The 25,801-nt window shown below is 35.4% G+C and overlaps 3 protein-coding genes across 6 annotated transcripts; 2 read left to right on the top strand and 1 right to left on the bottom strand.

Moving 5' to 3' along the window:
• LOC121782628 (serine/threonine protein phosphatase 2A 55 kDa regulatory subunit B beta isoform-like) lies at positions 1–7,512 on the top strand. 4 transcript variants are annotated; one of them, XM_042180553.1, is made up of 14 exons: positions 1–413; positions 1,782–1,885; positions 1,971–2,066; positions 2,328–2,447; positions 2,898–3,107; positions 3,433–3,524; positions 4,200–4,318; positions 5,253–5,376; positions 5,547–5,682; positions 6,098–6,166; positions 6,248–6,339; positions 6,415–6,492; positions 6,578–6,648; positions 6,739–7,512. In XM_042180553.1, exons 1-14 carry the CDS (start codon positions 296–298, stop codon positions 6,873–6,875), a joined length of 1,566 nt encoding a protein of 521 aa, XP_042036487.1. In that variant the 5' UTR covers positions 1–295; the 3' UTR covers positions 6,876–7,512. The 4 variants fall into 4 exon arrangements, with proteins under 4 accessions (XP_042036487.1, XP_042036490.1, XP_042036488.1 ...); XM_042180556.1 differs by having other exon boundaries at positions 2–413; positions 2,898–3,104; positions 5,547–5,670; XM_042180554.1 differs by having other exon boundaries at positions 2–413; positions 2,898–3,104.
• A 5,354-nt stretch (positions 7,513–12,866) lies between these two features.
• LOC121780635 (dof zinc finger protein DOF1.7-like) lies at positions 12,867–14,195 on the top strand. Its single transcript, XM_042178251.1, has one exon. The coding sequence runs from the start codon at positions 13,281–13,283 to the stop codon at positions 13,923–13,925; it is 645 nt and encodes a 214-aa protein (XP_042034185.1). The 5' UTR covers positions 12,867–13,280; the 3' UTR covers positions 13,926–14,195.
• A 6,257-nt stretch (positions 14,196–20,452) lies between these two features.
• Positions 20,453–22,251, bottom strand: LOC121782742 (protein CHUP1, chloroplastic-like). Its single transcript, XM_042180690.1, has 4 exons — positions 22,125–22,251; positions 22,008–22,051; positions 21,473–21,937; positions 20,453–21,079 (listed from the first exon to the last, which is right to left on the bottom strand). The coding sequence occupies exons 1-4, from the start codon at positions 22,249–22,251 to the stop codon at positions 20,453–20,455; spliced, it is 1,263 nt and encodes a 420-aa protein (XP_042036624.1).
• Positions 22,252–25,801: the final 3,550 nt, after the last annotated feature.

Here is a 25,801-nt window from a genome sequence, read left to right as displayed (position 1 = left end):
TACACATACAATGAATGGAGTATCTATACATCTAGAGAGAGAAAGAGGAAATCTGAATCCTCCATTTTTATTGTACTAATCGATGCTTCGTATAATCATACTCTGAAAAATGGCCGAATCTGAATCCAATTTTCCGCTGTTGCCCCTCCGATCTTCCTCAATCATTGAGCTCTAAATCGGGTTCTGTGATTTCTCAATGAAGTGAAAATCGGAAGGAGAAAACATTTCAGCTATTGTGTATTATCTTGATTTTGTTGATTGCGTTCTGATTTTTGCCGATTGCGGGCGGGGAAGAATGCACGGTGGTGACGGTAGAGAGGTGGCATCAGCTGCGGCCGGTCCACCTACGCCGCTGGAATGGAAATTTTCTCAGGTCTTTGGCGAGCGAGCGGCCGGCGAAGAAGTACAGGAAGGTAAAAACTGATAATTTGATGAGCAATTTATTTGCTTTGAGGTCGGATCTTGTGCTTAGGGTTTTGGTTTATGTGAATTTGATCTGTCTTTGGTCGTTTAGTTACTTGATTCAGCAGGAGATATTGGTAATGGCTTGGGTTTGAGTAATTGATCTGTGTGCCAGTGTGATAATTAATTATTCAATAAGAATTAGTGTTTAAGTGAGGTGAATTGAGTTCAGTGTTAGTATGCTTGTGTCTTTTCTTACTACATGCACTTGATTTTTTTTGAAGAAATTTCTATGCTTTGGGTTTAAAACTCGAGATTGTTGCAATTTTTTAATGTCTGTTTGTTAAATGGAAGCTCCGCTGAAGATCCAACTCATTGGCCTAAATTGCAAGTATCAATTTTTATGGGGCATTGAAGCGAGACATGATTTTGTTTAGTTACATCCCGACAATGTTCTTCTGGGCCTCGGGGTTGAATATGCGTTGCTAACTGTTCTAGTGGTGTTTGGTCGACTAACTTGATTCCAAAATATTGGACTTGAGTTGAGTCCTTTTCATTAGTCATTCTTTTATTGATTATGTGTAGCTTTAAGCCATTAATTGCAGTCAAGGAATATATCCATAATATTCTGTGAGTTGAAAAGGATCCAGTTTTAGGGCAAAAGTGCTAGTGCTGACCTCGGTGGATAATTTAAGTATGCTTATACACATGGCATGCACTGGCAGTTACCAAATTATAGTGGTTGCATATTAAGTTAGGCCAAATACCAAAAGAAAAATGCCTAGTATAAAGTTGTTCCCAAGTAAAAGAGAACTTTATCTCTATTTGTTGGGTATTTCATTTTATTGACTGGTTTGGAGTTAGGTTCTTGTATATTTGGAAACATGCAACATACACATTGGATGATGCTTGACTAGACTAGTAATCTGGTTTGTGAGGAGCAGGTTGACATGGAGGAAAGCGCTAGAGAATAAGTTGGCTGAATGATAACTTTGTCTTGTCAGAACTCAGATCAGCCAAAGCAGATTAGTTATCTAAGATTTAAAACATGAGTCGTCCTGGCTTAAGAGGATTTATTGTGATAAAATTGCCAGCATACTGATTGAAAGTCTTCTAGAGAGCTTATTCGGTTCATAAATATGCCAATATGTCGACCAGCTCCTTAAACTTTCCCCAATTATTTCCAGATTGTATTCTTTTATGGGTATGTGCCACATTATCAAGAGATACAAATATGACTAATACTTATCTGTATCATGAAAAATGAATTTACTAGTAAATCACTAATCACGTACAGTGTTTGGATATGTGCTTTTCTATTCTTGTGCCTTGCCTCTATCCGATGGCTGTCTTAAACATCTAATTGTTATTTGTTGCAGTGGATATCATCTCTGTCATTGAGTTTGATAAAAATGGCAACCATCTGGCTACTGGTGATCGTGGTGGAAGGGTGGTTTTATTTGAAAGGACCGATGCAAAAGAGGTGAGACTGCTCTTTGCAGTATTCTTTATGTTGATATGCTGCATTCTCTACATAATTTTTTTTCTTTCAAAAATCTTATTTTCAGCACGGTGGAAATCAAAGAGATTTAGAGAGGATGGACCAAGTCTCACGACACCCGGAGTTTCGTTACAAAACTGAATTTCAGAGTCACGAACCTGAGGTATTTATTTTAGTTTTATGACACTTCTTCTATTGTTTTGCTTTAAATCCTACTCATTCAATTACAAATAGTTTCCTTTTCAAATTATGGGTCCTCAACTCGTAATTGTATTGGGAGATTTTTTTTAAATGCATAGGTAGCAAATAAGCATCTATTTCCTGCTTCCTTTTTTTATTTGGACTTTTTGCTGAAAGGGAAAGGGGTAAAAGGACTTCTTCATTTAATTGTTATAACTTATGCATGCATATCCTTTTTCTTCAGTTTGACTATCTCAAGAGTTTGGAGATTGAGGAGAAAATCAACAAGATCAGATGGTGCCAGACAGCCAATGGTGCCGTCTTTCTCCTGTCAACTAATGACAAAACCATTAAGTATTGGAAGGTCCGTGAGTCCTTGAATTCATTTCTTTTCTTATAATAACAATTTTTGTCAATATTTAATGTAGCCTTTTGTTCACTTAGTTTCTTATATACATAGAGATTGGTTTGATCTTTTGCTAGACTTTTCTTGGTGTAGTGTAGTGTGGTGTCTAAATTGGTTATTATAACTTTGGGGAAAATGGAAAAAAGATAGAAGATTTGGATATCTTTCTACGGGAATTGGATATAACAGAAGATACAATACCTTGAACAATAATCTTGGTGTTTAAATATTAATGATTTCCCCCCCCCCTACCCTGGGACTTCTCAATTTTCTTCTATCATGCTAGTACCATATCTTTGTTGAATTGGTTGTATCTAAGCCTGGAGAATTCTTGTTCTGATACAGAGATTACTCATTAGTAATTTATGTTTGCTGGATAATTTAAATTTCCTTGTCCTATCTTAACAGGTCCAAGAGAAGAAGGTGAAGAAAATTTCTGAAATAAAAGTTGACTCGGGTAAAGCTGCTGGAAACGGTGGTATTGCAAGTTCTAGCAAATCTTCTAATTCCAAACAGTTTTTTGCTAATGGAGACTATTCAGATCGTTCTTACAATCCTTTGAGCAAGGATTTGTCCTTTCCTCCTGGGGGACTCCCCTCTCTACGATTACCACTGGTAGTTGTACTTAACTCATCTAGAGTTTTACCAGCGGTGTTAAGGATTCCATTGAAATTTTTACTTTTTGATTTGTTGTGTTTAACATTTTTGTAATTTTGTTAGAAAATGAGTCATGTCACATGTCAGTTGGTTCCCATTTAGTATATATACGATCCTGTCTCCTTTATATGTGCTTGATCTGGTGTTACAGTATGCTTAGGAATCATTTTATAACGACCTTTTTAAATCGGATCACTGCTGATTGTTTGGCCTTATTGATAAAATCATTTCAAGGGTGGACTTTAGTCATAGTAGCACTCCTGAATCTTTTTCCTGAAAATTGTAGGTCACAAGTAGTGAGACCAGTCTTGATGCAAGATGCAGGAGAGTATATGCTCATGCACATGATTACCATATCAATTCTATCTCAAATAACAGGTTAGAGACCTCTTTTCCTTCTTGCTAGTAAGTAGTAACCATACATTCTCTGTTGAAGTCACTTTCTAGAAATCTGATAATGATCACAGTTTTCCTGTACATGTTATTTGGCGTGCTCGACCTAGAAGTAGAATAGTTAGAACTATTTTGTGGAAAGAAGTTAGAAATATAACTGAGAGAGATAGATATGCCTTTTTCTATGAGATATCAGTACTCTAGAAAATTGGTACCATAGAAGCTTTGAGAAAATTCTTAAACTCAGCTCCAGAATAATATGAAAAGAAATGATGCGTCTTATTTCCCCATGGAAAATGTGAACCACCTGCTGGCAGGAGGCTTATTTGACGGGGATGGTGAAAATAGTCTGTAATTTATATTATCTGGTAATGTAACAATATATCTGTGACTGGTTAATTTCATCTTCTTTATTTTTTCTGATACTTATAGTTAGTAAATGCAACTAATGCACTTCTGATTTTGAAATTTGTTATATCTGACTAAAGTGCACTATTTAAGGCCATTAATTTGCCACATGATTACACATTTATTCTGTCACCTGAACTTCTAAGATGCTGAACATTTATTTGGCTCTGTGGATACGTTGTATATTCATTTTTCTCTGGTTCTTTATGTTATTAACATTTACCATTTTTTTGTACTTGCAATTCTTCGCAGTGATGGTGAAACATTTATATCAGCTGATGATCTCCGAATAAATCTTTGGAACTTGGAAATAAGCAATCAAAGTTTCAATATAGTTGATGTGAAACCAACAAATATGGAGGATCTGACTGGTTAGGCATTATCTCTATTTTGTTCTTTTTCTTTATTTCTTTATTCATATCTTTTTTGGGGGCAGAAGGGGTGGGTGAGTTGGTGTGAGAGTGAGGCATTTCATTTTCACCTCATTTATATCCAATGGAATCCATGTGGTTCCCAGTCCGATTCTTTAGTCAATGGTTGATTTTTATAATTCAGTTCAAGATAGAGCAGATTGGAAAAGGGCTAATACTGAGTTTTCACTTCTTGCACTTTCCTATCTTTTATTTATTTATTTATCGGCCACCATAACCCACAATGCCATCTGCCATAACCTTGGCAGTTTTTGGTCAACTGCTGTAACCCGCCATACGGCATTCATAACATTGCCTGCAAGCGTACTGTGCGATCTTTGTTTGCACAAAGCTGGCCCTTGCTGTTGTTGATAATCTTGACCACCTTCTCCAATTCGTCAGTGTTTAGCCTGAGGAGTCCACATTCATCGAACTATTTGATATGGAGTTGAAGGCGGGTGACGAAATTGCTCTAGATATGATGTCTACAAAAGAACATATTGCACCTTGGCCATTGTAAATAAACTAAATAGGATTGAGAACGGAAATAAGAATATAAATATATAACTCTTTTCTATTTTTCAAGGAAAGCCCTCTTTCCTACAAGGAAATCCCCGACTAACAATTGCCGTTCATTAGTGAACCGTAATCGGCCTGTGAAAGAATTAGAAATAGTCGGTTCCGGTTTGAACCATGAACAGCCAATTGCCGGTTAAGTACAAGTGTACAATATTTTTCAATGATGATCTTTTCTTCCAACACCCTCATTATCTCCAGTTCTCCATTGCCCAATATGTTTCCACTTCAGCTTTATTATAGTCCACCACCTTTCGGCGGTTGCATTAATGCATATCACTAAATGCTTTGGTTGGTTCCTTTTTGTTACTCACTGCAGAGGTAATAACATCAGCAGAATTTCATCCTACTCACTGCAACACTTTAGCATATAGTAGTTCAAAAGGATCGATTCGTCTTATTGATTTGCGACAATCTGCACTGTGCGACTCACATTCTAAAATGTAAGTTCTTAGATAAGCATTCGTTTTATTTATTCTGAAAGACAATGTATAAAATGTTGCATAGATATGAGGCTTCTAGTTCTTCATTGTTTCCAGAAAACTATTTTAGCTCCATTGTAATACTCCTTTTCACTTCTAATGGATGAGATAATGATTTTCATTCACAACAGATTTGAGGAGCAGGAGGCACCGGGCTCAAGATCATTTTTCACTGAAATTATTGCTTCAATTTCAGATGTTAAGTTTGCGAGGGATGGCAGATATTTACTGAGTCGTGACTACATGTCCCTTAAGGTTCTGCCTTTGGTATATTGTTGTTTGCTGCAAATGCTTAAACTAGTCAGAATGCTTAATGATTTTTGTTTTGACTTGCTTAATGCAGATCAATTAAGGATGCTGTGGTGAATGTTTTATGCATCATATGTTCTTGATAGTGCTATAGTTAATTATGTTTAATGTTATGATTGAAATTTTGCTCCAGGTTAAACTAGAGTGAATGGTTAGATGTTAGTTGCTAGGTTTTGTTTCTTAAGTTTAATCTGGATGGACTTGCATGAACTCATACTTTGCTTAACTAATGTTCTTTCACAATTTCATGAACATGCCTATGGAAGTTCATGTGTCTGCATTCTTGATGCTGAGATACATAGCTGTTGTAATGCATCAAAATTTCAGGTAGTTCACAATTGATCTTTTGCTGATCAATATGATTTGGTTGCAGTTATGGGATGTTAATATGGATTCTGGTCCAGTGGCAACTTTCCAGGTTCATGAGTATTTAAGACCAAAGGTGAACTACTTCAAACTGTTTTTCCTGAAATATTCATACGAGTATTCTGAGTTGATTAAATTGTACTTTGACAAAGCCCAGCTCTGTGACTTGTACGAAAACGATTCCATCTTTGATAAATTCGAATGCTGCCTGAGTGGTGATGGTCTTCGAGTGGCTACTGGTTCATACAGGTCTGTCCTGACTTTCTTTACTTCCATCATAGTTGTTATTGGCTCTCTCTCTAACCGAAGAATGAAAACTGTCAGCAATCTATTTCGTATATTTGGCTGTGCTCCGGGAAGCACTGAGGCAACTACTCTAGAAGCAAGCAAAAACCCAATGAGGCAAAATCTAATCTCTTGACTGTGCAGTCTTTATTTCTGTTGAAGAAACCTCGCTTATTACTAAACATGCTCAATGGCCTTTCAGAAGGCAGATCCAAACCCCTGCTCGGCCTTCCAGATCTCTGACCAGTAGCATCAGCCGTGTCGTGAGGCGAGGTATGACATTTTCTTGTCTCTTATTTACCCGCATTCGCTTAATTTTTTGGTTTCCCAACTCAAGAATGCTAGCTATTAAATATGTTGCAGGTGCTGAAAGTCCAGGACCTGATGCCAATGGGAACTCATTTGATTTCACTACTAAGCTGCTCCACCTAGCCTGGCACCCATCAGAAAACTCGATTGCTTGTGCCGCCGCAAATAGCCTGTACATGTACTATGCATAAGAAGTCTGAAATTGGTGGTGGGTAAACATTTTTGGGTTGCTAGTGGAGAAACACTTCTTTCAGCAACATGTGGCCGCACCAATTTTAGCTAGAAGTGCTTCATAAAACTTTTACCACGAATGAGAATGTCGGGTGCCAGAAATGGAAGTGGTGTATTTTGCAAGCAGCAGAGCAACGTATCTATGTTCTCCATCTTCACCCTCTGCTGCGTCGCCCACCATATTTGTTTTATTTTTTCTTTACCCTCTCACGCCAAACGGATGGATGTGTTTCTGTTGCTATTTGTGCCAGGTAGCTAACGGGGAAGGAATGTGGTTGTAGTACTCCTACAAAACGGAAACTAAAGATGCAATATATTGTCTCTAGTTCTAAGGTAAATGTAGTTTCTTCTCACTCTGAAAATCTTGATGCTGCTAACTTGCAGGCCATTAAGTTTTATTAACTTCCATGGGTAGCTTAATACTTTTCACATCGATTTATCATAGGATGGTTTTAGCCCTTTTCTTCAACTATAGAATATTTTGCTGGATATTTTCGCTTGTAAAAGTATTGAATCTTATAGCTTATATTAATTTGTAAAATGTTTCAATTTCAACTATAGTTTAAAGGCAAGGTACTTCCATGCTTTCGAAACCTAGCAATCGCGTTTTTTAATGCGAATTACGAATAGCTACTGTGTGTGATGATGATCATGAGAAGTGTATTGCATTGCAACTTAATATTGTTATTTGTTCATGGATTGTTGGATTTAGTATTTGTGTAAGCTTATTTGTGTGGTTTGTAGTTTAGTGACACTCTCTCATCTTCAAATGAATGGATGCTTTTTCTAAAAATGTTATGATATGAAGGCTGCCAAGATGTAGGAGTTAAATGGGTTGTGACTAAGCTATATTCTTTTATATGGCATACTGTTTATACTCACTTTTGGAACATTTTTTTGTTTTTTCTCAGCATGCATAAATTATACTTCCTCCGTCTACTAGTCTTAATAGTGGGCAACACGAGTTTAATGCAAAATTAGTAAAAATTAGTAAGGCAGGAAAGAGAAAGTGATATAGTGGAGAATGGGGCTTACCTAATTAGGTTACCCAAAAAAGATTAATTTGTGTGAATGAAACCGTATGAAAAAACTGAATATTAGTATATGTAGGAGTATATATATCCTATCAAAAGGGTAAATTCATTAGGAATAGTCAAATCCACCGTCTACTTTGATTACCATTTTTATGTTTATTCAGATTTTTGGATTGCTAGAAGAGTGATTAGGTATTTAGGTTCATTGGTCAAATATTGTAGCTTGGTATTCACACCTTTTCTTACTCATATATGCTTTTCAAATACAAACAAAATTATAGATGTAATTGAGGTGGGTTCATAATGAAGTAAATCTTTGTTATAATAGATTTCATGTTACTTTACAACTTATAATGTGAACATTCGCTTTTCTTTCATCATACTGTATTTGCCAAGTCTTTTGCAACATTTCACTTGATATTATATATATCTAGTAGAATAATTAAGTTTAGGGTTTGGGGTTTGGGGTTTGGTGCAGTATTTTATTCAATGATTTCATTTTAGTTTATTCAACTTCAACGCCAACGCCTTTCATTACTTCCTCAGTCCTTTAAAAGAATGCTTTTAAATTTATTCACATTTTTTTTTCAGAAGAACCATTTTATATTTGTGGTATTTAACATTAATATTCTTCTACTAGTAAATAAAGTCTACAGTATATAAGTACAATCTTATTCATATTGTGTGTCATTTCATTCACATAATTCTAATTTTTATAAGTTATGTCTAGGCAAACTTATATCATCAATGACATTTCAATTAAACTCGAATTACATAAAAACTGAGAATTCTGATAGTTTCTTAGTTATGAATATAAAGTTGGTAAAATGGTAGTACTATAAAATAAGTTGAGACACTAGCGACTGATGACAAAATTAAGTCGTTCATTTAGTCAAACAAATTTATGTATACTTATTCAATCTTGTCGACTCGTTGAATATCGAAAATTGTCAATGTATGATATGGACTAAAATCTAAAGGGTAGTTAGTATCTTAGTGCATGTTTGGTAGACATGTTAAATTAGCACAAGATAATGAATTAAAATGGACTTTAAGATAAGGATATGTTATCTCACTTTTTTGGACTGTTAAATCATCCACCATTTTGAACTAATCCGCTTCGAGTTGAGATGAGCTTTGATGGCCTAACATAGACCTTATTTATTTACCAAACAGCCGAGTAACTCGTATATCTTGCTCATATATATATTAATTAGATTGTGGTTGATCTGATTACATCATCACCGCCCATCAGCTGCGCCCCTTTAGCCACCAGGTGCTGCGACCACCCCTCGCCGCTCTGCCCTCCATTCCGGATCTAAGGGCAGCGTGAGTGCTGCGTCTTCCGCCCATCCTCCTAAAGTTTGCCCTACCAAACTTCAACATGAATTCTAAAAATAAATTATTTTTCTAGCCGGTGTGATTTTAATGCATAAACTAAGATGTATTTTTACTTAACGTATGAAATTTGTTTTACCCTTTTGTTAAAAAGGGTTCGTTATACGTATAGACATTACTTTGTGATTAACTCTTTTGTTTGTATTTGATACTTAATAGCATTATTAACCTTTTAGTGGCAGTGCTTTGGTACCTAACATTATGTGGTACGTATTTGTTAATTGGATATGAATCCAATATATTGTGGTGGGGAAACGATGTAGATATTTCACATTAATTTGGTGCCGCCAAATTAATCAAATTGCACCACAAAATTTCTTGTAAATTAATAAAAAAATACTAGCCAACTCAACGTTTCGATCGTTTGAAAGAGCAAGACAACCATTATCACATGGATAAGATTCATTTTATAATTGCACACAACTAATATAAAAATAACCTAATAAACCAAAAGAATAAATATGTTACTTAAAATATCTTGAGATGGTGACTCTTTACATCCAATAATATGTCAATACATTAAAATAGTTTTGGCGTATTGGCTTGTGTATTGTTTCACGTAATTACAAAAAACATTGAAAAAGAAAAAAGGCAATAATTATTATTGTACGGCTGTATTTGTATAAAAATAGTCAGACCGCACTATTATGAATTCTTATTGGGTTTGGGCCCAATAAGAAAGTCCACGAAGATCAACGGCACCAATTCATTTGCTTGCGCACAAATGGACGGTCAAGATTCAACATGGCATGATGCCACTATATTTTGACGGCTTGCTTGATCGGTTACCAGCTTGGCTCGGATTCGGAGCCTGAAATGGAACTAGATATAGCTATCGTGACTGTCGCTAGAAGTAGCATCGATATTGAAAGAAGAGTGAAAGTCGAGAATATCATTGTAACAATGTTATACTCCCTTTGTTCGTCATTAAAAGTTTCATTATTGGCAGTACGAGTTTTAATAAATGTTAAAAAAAATTGGTGGAAAAAAGTCAGTGGAATGTGAGTGATATGAGTTGGTGGAGTGTGGGACCCTATTACCATTTATTGTAAAAATGAACTATGACTCATATTCGCGGACGGAGGGAGTAACTGCTATTGATAAAATTTTTCGATTAAGTATTACTATGTACAACACAAAATAAACTACTTCCTCTGTCCCAAGGAAGATGACATCTTCTTTAGGCGACACGAGATTTTATGCAGTTTTAATTTGTATGTTAAGTAGAGAGAGAATAAAATAGAGATAAAAGATGTTTATAATTTTAATAATAACTCATTTTTGTTGGAATAAACAGAATGAAAGTGAGTCATCTTCAACGGAACAGAGGGTTTATACAATATCTTTCTTTTTAACGTAGGTTTATAGCTGATAATTTGAAATTTTACAATATATAATTTTTTATACATCTTTAATTAGTAAGGTAATATGGTTGTTTAGTGTTTACACTTTAAGGAGAATATTGGGATTATTAAAGGGAAAAAGTACCTCGTCTAAATTATTATGGAACACTAGTTACATATATTTAAAAGATTATTAAGGTTGGTTGTGATTAAAAGATCACCTTTTGACATAATAAGAATTGCAATTGACCTCTTGTCTCTTCTTGACACTCACGCCATATTAAAAGATTATGCCATTGGTCACCTTAGATTTAAATAATCCTAAATTGTTTGGTTTGATAGTTCCACTAATTCGAACACTACCTAATGTTTATAATTTAATATCAAGCTATTATTTAAACAATTGTTTTTACGTACGCATGTAATATGATTTATGATGTGTTGCATCATCTTGCGTCCCCCGATTTAGATATTTTTCTTGAAAGATCATTTCTAATTATTGCGACGTGTGCTACTATTACATCATATATGATTAATAAATTTTAAATAGGACACCTCAGATGAATAATGATCCACCATATCATATCATATTTTGCTTTTAATTATGTAATATCCAGCTTTTAATTATATAACTTCCGGCTTTTTAATAGGTAATTTTAATTTTAATAAAATTGCATATAAATTTAGTTATAAAATATAATTTCAAATTACATAAAATAATAAAGAATTAGTAAAATAAGAAATAAAAATGTAATGTGGTTGTGAAATACATTTTGATTTTGAAGGTGCTTCTATGTTGTACTCCAGGTATATAACAATGAGTGTTTTGGTGTGTAAAACTATTTTGGAGAATTATGTTTTTTCTCTATTTGATCTGTTGGACCATTTCTTTTTGCGCGAATATTAAGAAAGTTATGTTTGATGGATTAAATAAATACTATAATATAAAATAAAATAAAAAGTTAAAATAAGAGAGAATATAAAATATGATTGATTAAATATTTAGTTTTTAATTATAAAGTAAATTGACTCTAACTAATTTGAGATAATACTCCAAAAAATAAAATATGATTCACTTAACTTTGAAATGAGAGAGTACTATAATTGTAAAGTTCTCCATAGTGCACGATTTTTGCTAAAAGCCTCAAGATTGCATGATCAAGAGTAATTTGTTTCTTATCATTTTATAAACTTTTATTCCTTATGTCTATTAATACATGTCTCAGTTTTATCGTTTTAGTGCATTGCAATTAGTTGTCTCTTTTCACTTTAACTATATATTGTAAGTATGTCTCACATATCATTAATTTATTTAATTCACATTTTGTTACTAAATTTAACGCTAATATTGATCTCATGCATTTATTTGGAAAAGATTTTTGGACCTATTTATTAATTAAGCGTGATAGCTTCTAGTATTAGAAATTATGTTTTGGTCAGTACTTAATAGTTTCGTAAGAAAAATGATGATTAATTATATTTTGAAATGAATAATAAGTTCATTAAGATTTAAGAAAGTTTCAAAAAAAATTTATGATTAATTATATTTTGAAATGAATAATAAGTTTATTAAGATTTAAGAAAGTTTTGTTGAATGACTTAAATAAAATAGACTAGAGAATAAAGTAAAAGAAAGAATAAAGTAGGTAAGATTAGATATTTTGTTTTTAGTAAAAAAAAAGAAATGACTCAAGTAACTTGGGACAACTCAAAATCAAATATGACTCAAGCAAATTGGGACGGAGGAATACTATTTTAACACATAAATAAAAAATGACATTATTCTTAAACTTCAAAAAAATCTGAGAATATTTTTGTCATTTCCCATTCTTATCTATACATCAGTCTCAAAGAATTCTTACCATAACTAATTCCTATTGTATATCTTTTTGTGACGTCTCATTCAAAATGAGTTTTTTCTTCTTTATCTTACTTTATTATTTATCTTTTCTACTTTATTCTCTTGTATCTTTTCTACTTTATTCTCTCGCCGCCTAACTTTTTAAAAATCATTTTCCTAAATCACTTGCCCAAAATGATAATAACATCATATAAATATTTTTGCTTCTTTTTACTTTATTCTTTATCACTTAACTGTTAAAAAAACAAATGTTTTTTAATTTTATTGCCTACATATCATTTTCAAGAGCCATAAAGAAAGAAGAAAAACCAGGCCAAAAATAATCAATCAACAGAATTTATGCTGCTACACCACATTCCACAGCAGAGAATCTTAATACTATTCTAATGAGTGATTAAGAAATAAACCTCCCCTCTAATTAATAAACTACTCCTTGAGTAGTCATGTCACGTCAAACCTCACCCAAAAATTCCAACTTTGAGAGACTTCTGTAGTGACTAGTGATTATCAATTCAATTCTCTCTCTCTCTTGTATGCATCGTGTATGTATATATCATGATGTCGGATCGTCTCTCTCACGCGGACTCCCACAGATCTTTCACATCACCACCACCATAACACCGGAACACTGCCTCAATATTTCAATTTTTTCACCCCCAATTCTCCAAACCCTCATCGCAGATCTTCAATTCCCCTCCAAAAATCGAATCTTTTTCAACAACAAAAAAAATGCAAAATCCGTACTCACAGGTTCAGGCGCAATCGCAGCAGCCTCAATTCCCGGAGCAGGAGCAGCTGAAATGCCCTCGCTGCGACTCCCCCAACACCAAATTCTGCTACTACAACAACTACAATCTCTCCCAGCCTCGCCATTTCTGCCGCAGCTGCAAGCGCTACTGGACCAAAGGCGGCACCTTGCGGAACATCCCCGTCGGCGGCGGCTCCCGCAAAACCTCCAAGCGAAGCTCCTCCCAAACCACCTCCGAAACCACCTCCAAACGCCCCGCCGTAGCCGCACCCCCGCCTCCGCCCAAAGACGGAAAGAGCAGCGATCAGGACAAGGCCGGCGAGGTGTTCGACACATTGCCGCTGAGAGGAGAGAATTTCACTGGGCAGTTTGATACCTTGGGCTTCAGCTCCTTGCTGGGCTCAGGTGTGGACCACTTCGACGGTTTTCTGGACCCTAATGGGCCAGCCCATTTCGATGAAACGGGTCCGGGCCCAGATGCGAATCCGGGTTTGGACGTTTCCGGAGGCGGTGATGGTGATGGTGATGGTGATGGTGATGGTGATGAATTCTTGAATTTGCAGGGCGGCGGCGGCGGAGATTGGCCGGATCTTGCGATTTACACACCTAGCTCGAATTTTCAGTAGCATTGAGGTGAGATTAATTAGGAAAACAAAAGCAGAATCTGCAGAGGAGTTATTATCTGCTAATTTTTTTTAGTTTTTTCGGTTTCGGAAGAGTTTGTTGGTTGTTTTTGTTTCTAATTTTCTGAGGAATCTAATTATAGTATTTAAGAAAAATGAAAAATACGTGACTAATATTGTAAGAATGTTTCTCTAGTTGCTGGTGTTTATGAGGTTTGGTTTGGTATAAGCATTAATGGTGGATGTATAATGTGTTGATTGAATTGGACTTTAGTGTCGGTATGTGTGACTTTGCAAAAATTACATTTTCAGAATTTTTTGTTTTGTTGACGAAGTGATCATGATTTTAATGCATACCATTTGTGTTGCATTTACATTGAATTAGTTGGATATTGTTATATTCAGAACTCATCTTATTTTAAAAATATCTGCACAATTTTAAATGTGCCAATTTTTGAGTTTTTTTTTTAAAAATAAACTATCATGCTATTCATCATATAAGTAATGTTTAGATCTCCAATTTCTAGGATATTATAAAAAAGGGAAATGCTACGTGGCCATAATGTGGCCAGCCACACGGTGGCATTTTTGTAAATAAATATAAAAGTTGATGTAATAAATTATTAGTAATAGTTAATGCTAAGTGTGATTTTATGTAATTGCCCTTTTCCCACTATTTCGAAAACTATTACTAATATTTCACTTCAAATTTATTAATACAACATTCTCTCACCATAATAATGACAATTATTATTTCCAAGAAAAATTACTAATAAACCTTTATTATGCACAATCTTCTATACTTTAAAACAAATTATATATATATATATATATATATATATATATATATATATATATATATATATATATATATGAATATTAAATAAATCCTACCATATCTTAGTAAAAGATATCAATATATGATAAATAAATTATGCTAATAAGTATGTACGGTTGCATATAGTTAATATATTTTACGATCAAGTCAAATAAAATTAATTAATCTTATACCAATGTTACTCCTAGCTATTCTAATTTTGCTAGTCATTTTTCATGAATGTGCGTTATATAATTGTATTGCATATCATAAAATTATTTATATATATTATAATTGTATCATATAATCAAAAGTTTAATTTCATTATATATGTCACATATTAATGTTATAAATAATTGTATATTTAAGATACTACTAATATATTCCCACAATGTATTATGTAAAATATACGGAGTACTAATATAATGTTATTACATTACAAAAATAACTATAACTAATTATGGCCAAAATAACTATCATAGGACACAATACAATTATATACCAATAACTAAACATGATAATAATAATAATAATAATAATAATAACAATAACATAAACATAGTACTAATAATATTAACTTCTATGGATAACATGGATAAACTTTATATGCAAAACGCATCTAAAGGTCATGCCGTCATGGTACTAATAGGGTGAGTTTGGCCATAAATTTGTAATGATATATTAGTAGCATTGTACTATCATTATTATATAGTAGTTTCATTGTATGACAAACATTTAAATTTTTGTTACGAATACATACTATAGGCTATATTAATAAGACCAATAACAATAGTATTAAAAATAAAAAAATCATATTATTATATAATTGCTAATATATAGTATATTACAACATGGTGCCATGTAATATTATGAGCTAGTATATTACGGTCGCAATTATCCTATTATTATTTTAGGTTTGGCATGAATTTTAATGCAAAATTGATAAAGTAAGAGAGGTAGAGAGAAAAAAGAAATTAAAGTATTGTTATTAGGAATGAGTCCCACACTAATTAGTTTTCAAAATTGGAAAGAGAATATTTTTGGGGCGGACTAAAAAGGAAAGAATACATATTCTTATAGGACGGAGAAAGTACTAGTTACTACTATTTCATATCCATAAATTCTCCGCTTAATTTAATAGAGGCGTAAAATTAACCAATTAGAAAGTCTGAAAATAAGATATGACATGATCTTGTTTTTATACGCAACTCCAAATGTGTTCATCTGCATACAAATGGATTTCAATTTTAGATATATTTCTAGAAATTGCAGATGCATTGTAAGTATTCTTATTTATAATAAAAAAATATTTTTATTAAAAATACAAAAATATGTACAACTATTTTAATTAATAATGTCCAAGATTGATAAATTAGACGAAACTAATATCCTTTACTGTAAGTTGACATCTGAATTGTATACAATAAATTCCATGTCAACATATTAGGTACCCCATGATAAGATTCTATCATATCTAAACATTATTATGCGTCATTTGCTTATATTTGAATTGGAAAGAATTACGAGTACTAGTATTAAAAAATTAGTATACTACTATACTCCCTATTTAATTTTACTCTACTCCCTCTTTATGCACAAGGGTAAAATAGTCTTAAAAAATTGATACTTTTTAGATGAACAAGTTTCAAGTAATATTAGCATTAAATGTATAGATTTTTATTAATATTTTATTTTTATGGCTGGCCATATTATGGCCATTTAACATCACTCTATAAAAAATGCCTTGGACTTTTGTTTTACTCAAAGGATGTTTTTTCATATGCCAAAAAGGCCAAAAGTTAGAGGTACTTCTCGTTTTTTGTTTGCTAAAATGATTTTGTCTTCTTATGTATTGAGGTGAAGAAAATCAGAAAATTTGGGAGATTTGATTAAAGACAAAAGTTGGTGATATTTTAAAAATAAGTTTAAATCCTTTTAACACTTCTGCCATTTCACTTTATCAAACAATCAAGTTGGTGGTGCATAACTCTTATGTTTTGGCCTATGGGGGCGATTAGATTACGTCTCTACGGCCAAACTGTGCACAAAAAATATTGGAAATGGAATATAAAAGTACAATTTTATTGTGACATTAATTAATATATTCCCTCTCAGATTTTTTCTTTCTAGTTTGAAAATTTGAGATTGATTTTTTAGTTTACTTAAATTAGTATTTTAAATGTAACAAGATATCACTTAACAAAGAGAAGATATAATTAACTATAATATATTATTTAAATGTTATAAGTTTTACTTTAAATAAAAATAATGTAAGTAGTTTGGGACGAGTCGAAACAGAAAAGTGCGATTAACCCGAGGCCGAAGAAGTATATTGTTTCCAAACTTAGCATTTTTACGCTTCTTGCATTTGGAGAGTTGAAAGGACATCACGCTCCAATTAGGGTAGTGTGTGAAAAAGTATTGACGTTGTTTTTTAGATCGAACAAATTACTCGTGAATTTTAACTTGCTAAGAGCATCAGCAATGACGCCCGTCTCGGCGGAATTCCGACCGGCGTAGCGGAATTCCGCGGCGGACGTCTGCCATTTTGCATGGTATGCATGGATACGGAATTCTGCCGAGGACACCGCAGTTTCGCGGCGTTTACGCGGAATTCCGCCGCGACGCCGCGCGGACGTCCGCCATTGCGTTGACTCCCACAGACGTCCGCGCGGAATTCCTGTTTATTGCATTACATTTTTTAATTGTGGGAAGTCCTTCGGGGTGTCCTTGGAGATGTCCGCCACTGTGCAGTGGGAATTCCTTATGACGTGGCAGTGCAGTGGGAAGTCCGTATGACGTGGCAGGAGGTGTTTTTGGGAATTCCGCCGGGAATTTCGCGCCACTGTTGATGCTCTAGTGCGATTTAGGTGTTGATTTGACATTCATCCAAATATGACGTATAAACCGTGATTTCTTATTAAAATTTGAAGAAAATCATTTGTAAAATTTCTTCATATGCTAGTTCAGACCATCCACTACGGGTCTCGCCGGCGTCTCGCGTCCCGTCCCGGAGAGACGGGACCCCGACGTGACGCGTTGCAGCTCGCCGTCCCGTCCCGCGCCGTCCCGCGTCTCGTCCCGCGTCGCGTCCCGTCGAGCCAAGAGACGGGCTGTGTCGCCACGCGCCTAGGCGATGTGGCGCGACCCGACGTCGTCACGTGCTGACGCAATAAATATTTTAAAAAAAAATCGAAATTTAAAAAAAATAAAATAAAAATAAAAGAAAAAAAATTTCTAACGGTAATAATACCGTTTTTTGTTTTTTTTTAAATTTTTTTGATTTTTAATTAATTTTTTTACTTTATAAATACTCCTAAACTCATCCTCATTTCACACACAACTACACATCTATTATTCCCATCATCTAAATTTTCTCTCAAATTTTCTCTCAAATTTTCATATAACAACTCAAGATGTCCGGCAACGGCGATGGCAACTACGGCGGTTCCGGCTCCGGCGGGTGGGATCTCAACGCGTTCGGCGATTGGGAGACCATGATCAACACATTGAGCGGTTCCGGTTCGTCAACGCCGGGGACCTAGGGTTCGGCGACGCCGGGGGTACCAACCACCCAATTTTGACCTTGATGCATATGCCCGTCCCTCCGCCCCGCGGTATTCGCAGGGATTATCCCAGATCCGGGAGGATTTTCCCATTGATCCCACGTCGGGAGTAGGCCGAGGCGGTGGAGGTGGCCGAGGCGGTGTACAACCCCAGGCGGGCGAGGACGAGGAGGAAGAGGAAGAGGATATAGTCCGGCATCCGTACAACAACCTCGAAACGCTGGCGGTGTACAACTCCTGGATCACCGTCTCGTACGATTCCATCGTCGGGAATCAACAATCCCGGAAGTGTTTCTGGGAAAAGGTCTGCGAGGTCTACCACCAGATAAAGCCGAAAGGCTCCCGCAAGCGCAAATTTAAAATGCTCCGCTCTCACTTTGACCGAGTCGACCGACAGGTCAAAATATTCTGCGACATCTACTCGGCCGAAGAGGCGCGCTACCAAAGCGGCGCCACGGCAACCGACATTTTGACGTCCGCTTTGCGCGCCTACTACCAGGACGAACGTCATCAATTCAGATTTGTTGATGTTTGGCAGGCCGTCAAGGATGAGGAACGGTGGGACGACGGTTTCCGCTCCAGCTCGGGCTCAACCTCGAAGCGCACGAAGCATACGACGAGTGGTCAATACTCGTCTGGTGGTGACACCGCTGAGGGCATCAGCCAACCTGAGGCTGAATCCCAGGAGTTTGCGGGTACGGTCGGCGATGCTGGAGGATCCGCGAGTGGGCGCCGTCGGCCGCAAGGGACGAAGGCGGCTAAAGCGGCTAGAGCAAGGAAGGGCCGAGGCGAATCAAGCCAGCCGGCCTCGGGATCGGGTTCGCGGGGAGGCTCGGACACACTTATGGTGGCGTACATGACCGCCACAATGGCGGACACTTCCCGCTTCTCGTACGCCCAATTCACGGCCTGGTGGAACGGAATTGTGCATATGGCAGCACAACTTGGCCTTCCGACTCCCCCTCAACCTCGACCGCCTCCGGAGGATGATTAGCCGGCTGAGTAGTTTTTTTATTTTTCTTTAAATTTGTATTTTCAATTATGTTGTGTATTTTTTTTATGTTGTGTGTTTTTTAATAAAGTGTGTTTGTTTTAATTGAATTGGGTTGGGAAAAAAATAAAAAATGAAATTGAATGAATAGTAATTAAGGGACGGAATAAGAGACGGTTAAGGGACGGAGCGTTGCAGGTTCCGTCCCTTAGTTAAGGGATGGAGGAAAAAAGGACAGTGGGGCCCTTAAATAGTGGTCAAATAGTAGTTAAGGGACGATTTAAAGGACGGTATAGAGATATCGTAGTGGATGGCCTCGATGGCAGGGTCTCTCCTCCATAGCACGTCAACTATTAAAAAAAGTGCTATATGAACAGTGAGATTTACACATTTCCAGCATTTGATATAAAACAAAATAGTACGAATATTACCAGAGTTCTCTAGACAAAAATTTAATCGCATTTCACAAATCGACATGCTTTAAGTTGAGCATTAGGAGTAATACTAATATTTTTCTATGACTCACAGCTAGAATACTCTCGGTGTAGATTAGTGTATAACAATTTAATTACAACTTATAGAACACTCCTTCCGTTCCACAACAGCAGAGCCTGTAGAGGCGTTTCTTTTCGGCACGCGATTTAAGAAAAATTGTGTTAAGTGAGTTAAGTAAATGAAGAATAAAGCAAGAAATGATATGTAGAGATATGAAGAGAGAGAATAAAGTAAGAGAATATAAAGTAAGTGTGAAGAAATGTGTTAACTTTTACTAAAAAGAAAAATGACTTCATTACGTGGAACGTACCAAAATAGCAAAAAATAACTCCACTACTATGAAAAGTAGGGAATAGTAGATTACTTGTATTTTTGCTATAATTCAAAATACTATGGTTTTAAATTGTTATAGTAATTCATAACTTGAATGTCTCAGATATGAATTGGTGAGTCAGTGAATCGTTATTAATCGTTATTGAGCTCCACAAAATTAAACCTATCTTTATGATAATAGATTTCTATGTAATAAAAAGTAACTTGTGTTACAAAAATTGAAGTAGAAGAGGACGCATGCTTAATTTTTTTTATTATTAAAATGTCAAAATTTCCAATTTAGAGAACAGCTCTCACTAATCAAAAATGAAAATCCCTATCGACAAAATCAAGCAGTAGATTCATACAAACTCCTTAACGAATATTTAGGAGTGGCGGCGCCGCCGCCGCTGCCTCGCGAGTATGACCTTGGGATGTCGAGGGACCTGCGTGAGCTGCTCCTCGACAAGATCTCGTTGATGTCATGGCCCCCGGCGTCGACCACCCTCGGTGATCCCGCCGGGTATTCGCATGACAACCGACCGGGGAGACTCTCCCCGGTGTGGGTTGTAGTCTGGCGGCTAGAACTTTTCCCGAGGAGTAGCCTTCGTAGCCTCCCGAAGAGTTTTGGCTTGCTGCTCGAGGGCGGGAGATCCAAGTACAGATCTTCGCGCTCCTCGGTCATGCACGAGTATTGAGATTGCGATGACGACCATTGGTCGGATTCTAGGTAGTTGGAGTCGATGCTCTTGCCCTGTTTGTTTGCGTATTCGAGGAGGAGCTTCTTCACCTTTTTCTCGGACTCCGGGCTGAGGTTCCTCCCCGAGGCCGGCTCGTGGTTCTTGTGGAGGCACGTGTTGATCCATCGTAGGAAGACGAGCTCTTCTAAGTCTGTCACGTTCAGCCGTTGGATCTCGTCTTTCAAATCTTTGTTCTCTTGCTTTAGACGGAGGCTCTCTTCTTTCAGCTCCGCCATCTGCACATTCGAACATGACTATTGGTTGTGGACGTGAGAATGAAAAAAACCCTACACTTAGTCAATTTCTGGTCAATTCCGCATCTTAAAAAAATAGTCTACATATCATGATTTTACCAATTTTCACATTTGGTCTATAATCTCGGATTCGGGAAGGAAGTATGTATAATGTGCGGAAAGAAATATGTTGATAAAACGTTTAACTACTTAAATCAAACGACATCGTTTAGTCAGTGACGTACAATCATACACATAGCACGTCAGAATTTTTTGCCATGAGCCAATTGAGAAAGATGTTAAAGTTATGATATAATAAACGAATAATTTTGTAAGTTGACCAGAATTGACTAAATCTGATGACTTTTCCAGCAATATGCCCTATAATTTACGCACCTCTTCGTTGTCAACTGTGAGCATCTTCACGTACTCGAGCTTCTGTACAAGCTCGATGTTCTCCAACTTGAATACCTCGTTGCACTTCCTCATCTCCTCCAACTCCAACCTCAACTCGCACGTCTCCTCCAGTTGCATCTTCATCTCCACATTCTTCACGCCCTCCGACTTGAGCTTCTTTCTCAACACCTTGATCTTGGCATTGGCGGCCTGGAGCTCGGCCGTGGCATTGGCATGATCCGCGGCCTGAGCCTCGAGCCGCCTATTGTCCAACATCAAGGACTGAATCTTGAGCTTCGCCTCCATGGTGTTCAAACGGAGGCGGTTCTGGAGCACGATGACCGCGGTTTCTTGCTCCTTGATACCGTAGAATTCGAAGAGCCGGAGCTCAAGCTTCCTCTCCTTCTCCTCGAGCATTTTGACTCGGGTGCTGATCTCTAAACTGCTTGATGAAACGACGTCGCTCTGCATTGAACAAGCCTCAAAATCATAATAAAATCGAATTAAACCAAAACAAAATCATAACCAAATTAACCTGATCATCATTTTCATCTCTTGAATCGACATTTCTGCCATCACCTATTATTCATCCACATTAAAAAGATCAGAAATATTGATTAATGTATAACCAATTAAGCTAGTTTGTTTTTACCTGGAGGAAGTTTGATGTGTTTAATTTTGAGATAGGTGAAAAGTGCCCCACCGAGGGACAAGGCCACGGTCAACCCTAAATTCGTATTTGTGGCCACCTCCTTTGATCCTTTGATTCTCATTTTCATTTTCGATCAAACAAATCATATATCAATCTACATGATTTACCCTCTTCTGCATCGTGTCCACCTCTCTCATCTGAGATACAGAAAGAGACAGAAACATATATCAAAAAATACTAATGATTTTTGTTATTTTTTATTTTTTTAATTCAGGAATTTGAAAAGATTAGACGCAAATGAGAGACTTAATAATTTTTTCCCCATGACAAATTGTGATCAATATATCTAGAGAGAGGAGGAGAAGAGAGAGAAAAAGGTTGTCGGAATTATATGGGCTATGGTGTCTTGGTTGAGATTATGATGTTGTTTCTCTTTTTGATGAGTATTTTTGGTTAATATTCTTTTCATTGCTTCTCTTCAGGATGACTTTTCTATTTAATTTTAAGTTTGGATTGGTTCAGATTAGATAATTGATGAAAGATATCACAATATTGTCTTATCTAATCAACTCTTGTATATTTATTCGTCATTCCTTATTTGGTGTGTAATTCTTTGGAAACTTAAATTACCCAAGAAATTTGATTTTAACTATCTAGGGTTTGTTCCAAGCTTAAAATTATTAATTTGATCGGTTCAGAAACTTAATTTAGCCTTTAAATTTTTTTATATGGAGTATAAAACTCGAATAATTTAATTTAATAAAATTACCTATCTACACTAATATAGTTATTACCCAGCGGATTTTTACCTTTTATTTTTATTTTTCGACAATGCTCATTTATAAATATCTCTTTAAAAAAAATAACTATATAAGGGAGAAAATTACAAATAAACTCCTATATTATAGATAGGTAGTTATTACCCAGCGGATTTTTGCCTTTTTTTTTATTTTTCGACAATGCTCATTTATAAATATCTCTTTTTTAAAAAAAATTAACTCATATATAAGGGAGGAAATTACAAATAAACTCATATACTATAGATAGGAGAAAATTACAACTGATGTCAAGAGGGCTCGGACTCGGCACCTCATGCAATAATGTCTAAGCTCCTTGCCGCTAGGACAAAGGCTCTCTTTTAGGTCATGTTAAAATGCATAGAATTGCTGGGGTTTGGTGCACCTTGCACAGCCAAAGACTTGTACAATACAAATAAATCAGAGAATTGCTGGGGTTTGGTGTCCCTTGCACAGCGAAAGACTTGTACAATACAAATAAATCAGACGTAGGATCTATTTGACGAATTATGGAATTATATATTCACATATTAGCACAGAATTGTATGCTAGAACACAGATAATTCATGCTCAAAGAATATAAATCCTAAAGCATGATTTCTACGGTTTAGAGTTACCGATTTGATTCTCCAAAGAATCGACGATTGCTTGCCTCTTCTCCACGATGATCTTCAATACTAGACCACGGATCTTCTAACTGGTTCCCGAACTGTATCTCGATATCAGGGTGGGTTGATCTTATCAAAATACTAGGACTCGAATAAAGAAGACACAAATTCCTCACGGAGGAGAACAGAGAAAATATCTTGCAAAATTAATTGTGTTTTTGTCTTTCCTTTATTCTCCTATTTATATTAAGTTCATATTGGGCTCAGTCAGGGATCTATGGAAGGTTTTGGATATGGGCTCACCCCAATTAGCTTTTTACTAATTAAATTGAACCCACAATTTAATACAAACTTATATTGGAATATTACGAGTAACCACTACAGAAGTAATATTGACCTCTCCATCCAAATCCGAAATTACAAGTAATCCGGGTTTCCGTTATTTATATTATTTATTTCCCACGCTTAAGATATAAATGTCCATTAATTAATTAATTAATATCTGCTATGGACTTAATTAATTAACATCTTTTTAATTCCAAGAGTAGACTTTGCAAGAAACGCTTATTTATTATTCATGGAGTAATTAAATTTCAACTGGCCAGTTTTCGAATAATAAAACCTTGTTCGAGCTCCTGTTGAGGACATTATCAAACGAGACTCACCTCGTGCACGATTCAACATAAAAGTAATCCTAGCACTGCTAGATATTAATCACCACTACCCAATATATCAGGATTATTGGGTGACGAAAAACCCGCACCATTTGATAAGTCAAAGTAGTGCATAATCAATACCGTATGCTCAATGCTAACGTATGTATATTAAGAAATAGTTATTTATCAAGACCTAGTCTTTCAGTAGATAGCATAAAGACACGTCTTGCTGTTAGATCCGTCAGTGCTATACCACACTAATGTCATCTTATTTCAGTAAGGGAACCTTTCACGATAGGTAGCCAAAGCCTATCTAAGTTGTGAAATTCTTCTTTCTCTTTTGCAAAGTATTGCATAGAACTGACCGTGTTACCTTAAAGTGGACGACGCCCACAACCGGTCTACTAAGCAAAAGACTTAGGCTTTGTTTACTTCTTATGCATTTAAATGTTTGTAAAACATCTTATAAATGCACAAACAAACACAATGTAATAATAATAGTGATTCTATTCGTGCGAAACTGCTTGAATAATACTGAATCAGGTTAAAAGTGGATTGTAGAGTTTTTGGTATACAAGCAAGATTCTATTTGTGCTTGAAACATTCTTTTCAGTATACGAAACCTAACAAGAATATCTAATTCACAGCTAAAACCAAATGCATATAATATCTAATCAACGACTTAAACCAATCTTACACCATTAAATCTTAAAATGGGTGGATGAGATTAAATTTCACGGATTTCAATAAATTGTAAATAAAATATTATTAAAAGGTAAAATAGTCAATATGTTATACTCTCTCCGTTCCATACTAGTGGGGGCAATTCTTTTTGGCTCGTAGATTAAGAAAAATTGGGTTAAGTGAATTAAGTAAAGAAAGAATAGAATAGGAAATGAAAAAGGTAGAGAGATGAAGAGAGAGTAAACTAAGTAAGAAAAAATGTGTTGACTTTTACTAAAAAAAGAAATGACTCAATTACTATGGAACGTATCAAAATAGCAAAAAATGACTCCACTACTATGGAACGAAGGGAGTAACATAGTAATAATTTCACGATGTTTTTTATATCAACATAGTGTATTACAATATCAACACAGTGACGTGAGAATATCAATACAAGTATTCGAAAATATCAACAATGTTTTATTGATATTGTATATGCATTATTTTGAAATTTTTTTATGCATTTATTGATATAAAATCTGTTTGTCAACAAATACAAAAATTAAAATAAAAAGTATAAAATTTCATCATCCAATCATCGTCAAAGCATATGCAATTGAGATCTCGTTAGAAATAATTTGATATTACCTTTAATTTGATATATTTTCTACGAAAAATAATTTCAATCGAGAGATTTACGTAATTTAAAGTTTAAGATGATTTTGAGTCGAGAAAGTGGTTAATTTTAACTAGCATATAAGAATTGACATTAATACTCTTTAAGTTTATTTAATTATTATTTAAATTAAAATATAATCACTTGACATTATTTCAACTATTAGATCTCCTAAGAGCTAAGATTTGACCCTAATATGGGATTACTAATTAATTAGCAATTGATCACAACCTTATCTCTTCCAATTCATATTTTTGCATGCCAAACATCTATT

This window comes from Salvia splendens, chromosome 20 (assembly GCF_004379255.2).
Source record: "Salvia splendens isolate huo1 chromosome 20, SspV2, whole genome shotgun sequence".
In the NCBI taxonomy this organism is placed as follows: domain Eukaryota; kingdom Viridiplantae; phylum Streptophyta; class Magnoliopsida; order Lamiales; family Lamiaceae; genus Salvia; species Salvia splendens.
This window is presented reverse-complemented; position numbering and strand designations above follow the sequence as displayed.